This window comes from Trematomus bernacchii, unplaced genomic scaffold, assembly GCF_902827165.1.
Source record: "Trematomus bernacchii unplaced genomic scaffold, fTreBer1.1, whole genome shotgun sequence".
NCBI lineage: Eukaryota > Metazoa > Chordata > Actinopteri > Perciformes > Nototheniidae > Trematomus > Trematomus bernacchii.
The window spans coordinates 4,700,382-4,707,325 of NW_022987705.1; the positions used below are offsets into that span (position 1 = coordinate 4,700,382).

Genomic DNA, 6,944 nt, shown 5'->3' on the forward strand with positions numbered 1-6,944 from the left:
CATTTGTACATGTTCTTAAAACTGCACTCAGTAGGTTACACAACCAATACATGTAATAGTGAAAGTAGTACATCCTTAGTGAAAACTCTCCTCCAGAGCAAATCATTGAGACAGTCATGTGTCTGTGTGTATAACCCCTCAGTGATGCCCCCTTCAATGAGGCTGGTTTATTACAGCTTTAAATCACACAGCTGATCAACAACTGGATCAGCTGGGTTTTAACTAACTCAAGACAAAGTATCAAAGTGAATATATATGTGTTTTGCAGGAAAGTATGTCATGCATTCCTCTTTTTTGTTTTGAATCTACTTTGTATATATTATAATGCTGCAGTGGAGTTGGAGAAAGGTAAATGTGACTCCTGACTGTTTCTAAGAGAGAATCAAAACAGCTCCATCAAATGAAACACGTAGCACAGCTCCAGTATGCAATGCTTTACCCCTCACATGTTTTCTGCTGACTCTCCTTCATCAGGGTGGGAGCTTCTTTGTTTACAGCAGGTTCATCCGTCACATGACTTCACACAAGGAAACAGATTTAATGAGTTTGGCTGTCCATTAATGTAAAGGGTAAAAGAGATTCATGGAGGGATGCAATGCATTGAATAAGAAGAGATTACATCATTAAGAAATTATTTATTTATATTTTTGTACAATTCTCTTACATCATGTATATTCTCTGTAAATTGTCACATGGCTATTTGACAGATGTACGTGAAGAAACTGGAAAAAACCTCATTATCTGAATAAAACTGCTGGTTATTCAATCACAAGAGATCAGAAGCAGCATTACACATACTAAACTTAATTGTAAAGCTGTTATTCCCTTTAGGTTAATAAGAAATTGACATTTTCAATTACCATAAATGTTATTGTCCATCTATACAGTACGGAGAATGTCACATGACGAAGAATCAATCAAAGATGCTACCTGCAGGAAAACAACATACCCATATATACAAATAATGAATCAAAAGACCCCAAAATATCAGTTATTCAAGTTAAACGGATGAATTATAGTGCTTTACAAATGATGTTTGACTATAGACTAGATGTTGATAAAAGGAGAATTGACAGCTTTGATTTGTTAGTTTTGTTGGTTTCATGCCATTTCAGCAAAACATACAAAATGATTACATTTGTTAAAAGTCAAGAATTCACCACAAAAAAAAACCATTCTGATGACATCCATTAAAGGAAAACAGAACATCTATTAATTGATTTAAAGATGTTGGGTCAAAAATGTAAACATTCCTCTTCCTTGACTCAATATGTCAACAATTATTTTCAGATTAAGATAAAAAAAGAAAATGTCAGTGAGTTACATGAACACGACACACAGCCTATGAACAACTATTACCACATATTAACTATAACTAAAAACAATGTTTTTTTTACACTGGGACTTTGGGAAAGCTGTAAATAAAACATGATCACATTTTCAGAACATTTAGAAATCTTACAGGCTAAAATTATGATCTGATGATTATCTGTTTCTTATCCTGATTATTTCAAAGACATCTAGACGGACAGTGAAGTCAGAATAAAGTCTGAACTAACACTCCTGAGCATCACAGAGGAATCTCACTTTGACACATTTTGATATCAGCAGTTTTAGCATCACCAGCTTCTCCAATACTGAAAAATGGGAAGAGTTTCTCAGTGAAAGTGTCTCTGTAAGTGTAGATGGGAGTCATGTCTTCAGGGTCGTAGAAGGAGACCTCCCCCATGTCATAGTCCAGCTGGACTCTGATCCTCTGGAGATTCTTCTTCACTCCGACAGTCTCACCAGCACCATTAGTGTATTCTCCACTGCTATGTTCTAAACACCAGATTCCATCTTTTGGTGAGACAAATATCTTTCCCTTCCTGTCAGCTGAGTCTTTAGTCAAACCTATAATCCAGCTAGGATGATCTCCCACCTCCACCTCCCAGCTGTGTTTCCCTGAGCTGAAGCCCTCAGAGCCCAGAACATCAGCATAGTTAGTGCATCTCTCTGGATTATCAGGAAGCTGCTGATCTTTGTCTCCATATCTCACACTGGTCAGATCATCAGACAGAGAGAGCCAGCGGTTTGCAGTGTTTGGGTCCAGAATGACAGGACTGAAGTGGACCTGGTCCTTCATCTTCTCCCAGACTCTGAAGGACAGGTTGCCCAGGTGTTTGGCCACATCTATCAGCGCTCCTGAGAGCAGCTGTGGGTCTGACAGTGAGCTCTGGACTCTGGCTCTGCTCTGAGTGGCTTTGTAACTGCTGAGGAAGGGCCCGTTGTGTTTCTGCAGCTCTTCTTCAACAGCAGAGATACTGTGTGACAGAGAGGAGATGTGCTTCTGAATGCTCTTCATCTCTCTGCGGATAGTCTTCCCTTTCTGCTCCTCTTCCTCCTTCAGAGCTGCCAGTCTGGACTCCTCTTCCTCTTTCAGGAACTGATGGAGCTTGATGAACTCTGCTCTGATCTTCCTCTCTGTGGACAGCAGCTGCTTCTTGGAACCTTGAATCACTTCCTTGTATGTTTTCTCCACTCCTTTGTATTTGTCCCTCTTGTCCTGCAGAGACCCTAAGTCAGATTTCAGCAGGTCCTTCAGCTCACTGACTGCTTGTTCAGATCCAGCTTCCTGTCTCTCAGCAAAGGAGTCAGCCAGCTCCTTCAGTGTAAAATTCACCACAAGATTTTTTGAGAAATTTATTTTACAAATAGGACAGTTTTTGTTCTTACTTTGTTCCCAGAATCTCTGCAGGCAGCTCAAACAGAAGCTGTGGCTGCAGCTCAGAGACACAGGGTCTCTGAAAGTCTCTGAACACACATGGCAGCTCAGGTCACTTTCAAGAAGAGCGGTTTTCTCAGCCATTTGATTTTAAAGTTATTTCTAAAGTTTTCTGTCCACTTCTCCCCTAATATACTCCAAACTTGTGTGTTTTCCAGCAAAGATTTCAGACCCTCTGATGGCGTCTCAGCTCTGTTCAACAATCTCTAAACCTTTGGTTTTCTCTCTCCTCTGTCACAGGATGATTGATCAACAGCAGGAAATGCTGCTATGTCATTTATTCACCAGCAGATGGAGTCAGGATGTCTTTCAGAGGGAAATGAACTTTGGTATTCAGGTTGGGACGATGAAGTTGAACAGGTATCTGTGTGAAGAGAAACACAAAAGGTTTCAAACATTTTAATGAAATCTTTAATTTTTCATTGACATAAGAATAAAAGTTGATCAAATGCAACAAACAAGAAAATGGTTGTTGTATTTAAGTCAATGGAGGGTATAACATTTCAACTGGCTGACTGTTTTCAGCCACTCTAAAATGTATTTCCTTGTACTTTTATCCTGTCTGACATCTGTATGACTTGTTTATCCGTTGGAGGACGTACTCAAAATATAAAATAATTAATAAAGCATATGTTAAAGATTATTTATTTCTGCTTTTTGCATTTATTAATGAAAGAAGGGAAGAAGGGGCGACTTGCAGCAGACGGACTTTTTTTGTCAGGTTTCAAACTCCGGCCGATGCAGGAGTCAGACTTAGTCTATGAAGCTCAATAAACAAACTACTCCTTTATGCTTTATCCACTTAGTCAAGTATTAAAAAGCTCATAAAATGCCACAGAAAAGGAGAGGATTGTGCCTTTGTCCTCCAGTGAGGACTCAACATTTCAACAGGCTGAGCGACACTAAACCAGTTTCACATGGTTTCAAGGCCGTAACCATGGAGTCAACATTGGGGGGGACCAGAAATTCAATCAAAATTTGAATACTAATTTCCTGCGACGATTTTTTTTTAAATGTTGAAGTTAAATGTATCAATCTGGTGCACTTCGAGAGCAACATTAGGGACTAAATCTATGGATACATCTCTCAACACCTATATGAAACAGAACTGTAAACAGATTTACTTTTTCTTCATGCATATTTTACAAATCACTCCCCTAGCTACTATTCCTGAAAAGTTCGGTTTTAACATCAGAAATACAAGTTATTTACACAAAGAAGCTAAACCGGAGGGTTCATTAACATTACCATTAGGAAATAAAATAATATAGATTACTTTAGAGCTAACTAGAAAAAGATACCAGAACTGATGGAGGGCAAATTAAAACATGACTGACGTGCTTGGAGCATCAAGCTAACTGAAGCTGGACTCAGACGTGCGACAGCGAAATACACCCCCCGGGTACAAAATAAAGATATGCATAAACAAACAAAGGCGGAACCAATTTACATATGAAAAGAATATATCATTTTGGTGAAGTTCACAATAACAGAAAATAAAGATTTTCAAGTATACAAATAGCCAAAATAAAAAAGTCAGAAAATAGCAATTTTAGTTAGGCTATATATTGGGGGGGACATTTTGAGCGTATCTGAATATTGGGGGGGATGTGTCCCCCCCAATGTATATGGTGAATTCGGCCCTGCATGGTTTTATTTTTCAGTCACTAACAGGAAACATGTTCTGCCAACACGTCTGTCTCACTGTGTTCATATCATCCAGTTGGAGTAAAGATAAACACTCTCTAAATGTATAATCCTAATATCTACATCAGTTCTATCAACTCAAGTGTATTTGTTTTTCTTCCTGACACTTTTTCACTCTCATTAATTCATTTGATCATATCTTCACCCTTTCATTGGTATTAAGGATCATCATATATCATGCTTTTGTCACCTCCCGCTTGGACTACTGCAATGGTGTCCTGTTTGGGGTCCCCAACAAAACCCTGGACAGGCTCCAGTATGTTCAGAACTGTGCTGCCACGGTACTCACACATACAAAGCCCTGGCAGCACATCACTGCACCCTCATCCACCTCCACTGGCTGCCGGTCAAGTCCCGCATATCCTACCAAGTCCTCACCTCACAAGTCCCTCCATGCCCATACCCCCCAGTACTTATCGGACATCCTCCGCCCACATGCCCCACCCCGGAACCTGCGGTCTTCAGACTCTGGTCTGCTTACCACCGCCCCCCCCCGCACCAACCTGCGAACCTTCGGGGACAGAGCCTTCAGTGTGGCAGCTCCCCCCCCCTCTGGAACGCTCTCCCTGCGGAGATCCGCAACATCCCCACGCTTGACGCCTTCAAAAGGGCCCTCAAGTCCCATCTGTTTGCTAAGGCCTTTGGCCCCTAATCTATTTGTTGTTTTGTCTGTCTGACTTTTGTTTTGTTATGTTTGTTTCTACTCCTGTTCTTCTTTGTAAAGCAACCTTGGGTCTCATGAAAGGCGCTATATAAATCCAAGCTATTATTATTATTATTATTATTATTATTATTATTATTATTATACCACATATATATATATTCATTTCAACACTTTTTGGATTTCCTTTTTAGAGACAAACACCTGCAAAATAAATAATTATCTTTTGTTTTTGAAACAATACATTTTCAGATAATGTCTTACATATATTTAGAATGTATAAATAGGAGAGTGAAGGGTTTTTAAAGAACAGGATTTTCAGGATATGAAAGTTAAATATATTTAAAATACAGATTTCTCATTATCTTAGTTTTTGTTTTCAGCCTCAAAAAGAAATAACATCTCTCCTGAAAAAAACATTACATCCCTTTGTTTATGTAAGATTATTGTAGCAGTAACTTGAGTGCACACAAAACAAAGTTACACAATATTAGACACAGAGCCAGCACACAGAGAGAGAGAGTTCAGACATGCAGAGAAGTTGTTAGACAGGAACACTTTCCATAAACCTTCAACGTGATGAGGACCTCCAATAAAATACTCAGATCAAATACCTCTAAACCAGTGTGTGAACTTTGTCCATGATCGACACACTGCACAACAGTCAGTGTACGGCCTGTCACTCACTCAACATATACATCATAAATCTTCCAGCTCTGCACAGCCTGTTTATCTGCTTTCCAACAGCTTTCCACTGTACAACATGAATGATCATCTCTGAATCCAGACGCTTCATTCAACTTCATAACTACAACGTGTAAAGAGATACAGACTGCATGTATTCAACATGTACAGAAGCACACACTGATGATTTACTGATGTATCTCTGCAGAGGAAATACAAGAGTTGTTGAAGTCCATGAACATATGGGAGTGGATTCCTTTCAAAACAGATTACTGGAGGAAACAAGTGTGTCTCATTTAAAGTAATTAACTTTACAGTACTTGATTAACCTCTATCCTGCATGAAATAATATTGTTTATTTCAATTAAAATCTGTTGATGTAGTTAAAAAAAAAAGTTATTTGCAGGACTCACCAACTCACAGTCTCTCCACTTCTCTTCTTTATTCACTCCAAGTGTGTGTTTCCCAGCAGAGATCTCACCTCCTCTGATGGCATCTTCATCAATCTCTGAATCTTCTTTGGTTTCCTCCTTTAAACAGTCTCTGGTTTTCTCTCACCTCTGTCACAGGATGATTGATCAGCAGCAGGAATGCAGTTGTGTCATTTATTCACCAGCAGATGGGGTCAGGATGTCTTTCAGAGGGAAATGTATTTGGTATTCAGTTCAGGACGAGGACTTGGTCCAGGTATCTGTGTGAAGAGAAGCACAAGGGGTTACATATATTTATTTTTTGTAAAGCTGATCTTTCTTGTTGTTTTATATTGTCAAAATGAAATTGCTCATAAAATCCAACCAACAAGGAAATGGTTGTTGTATTTTAGTTGAAGGAGAGTGGAACATATCAATAGGCTGATCAGTCAAACTAGTTTTACATCATTTTCTTTCAGCCACTGTCACATTAGTTTCCTTAAACTTATCCTGCCTGACATCTTCATGTTCCTTTCAAATACAATCTACTGACATGGTTAAAAAATACATTATTAATAAGTCATTATTAAAGATATCAAGAAATACAAAAATGGTCAAGTTATTTCATTTCATTTCAAACCTTTATTTATCCAGGTTGTGTCCCATTGAGATCATTGATCTCTTTTTCAAGGGAGACCTGCTCAAGTAGGTTCCACAT

General features: G+C 38.8%; 1 protein-coding gene across 2 annotated transcripts; it reads right to left on the reverse strand.

Moving 5' to 3' along the window:
* Positions 1 to 615: 615 nt before the first annotated feature.
* Positions 616 to 6,479, reverse strand: LOC117490747 (zinc-binding protein A33-like). Of its 2 annotated transcripts, none has more exons than XM_034140558.1 (2): positions 6,238 to 6,479; positions 616 to 3,128 (listed from the first exon to the last, which is right to left on the reverse strand). In XM_034140558.1, the coding sequence occupies exon 2, from the start codon at positions 2,846 to 2,848 to the stop codon at positions 1,571 to 1,573; it is 1,278 nt and encodes a 425-aa protein (XP_033996449.1). In that variant the 5' UTR covers positions 2,849 to 3,128; positions 6,238 to 6,479; the 3' UTR covers positions 616 to 1,570. The 2 variants fall into 2 exon arrangements, with proteins under 2 accessions (XP_033996449.1, XP_033996448.1); XM_034140557.1 differs by having other exon boundaries at positions 6,230 to 6,477.
* Between the last annotated feature and the right edge of the window lie 465 nt (positions 6,480 to 6,944).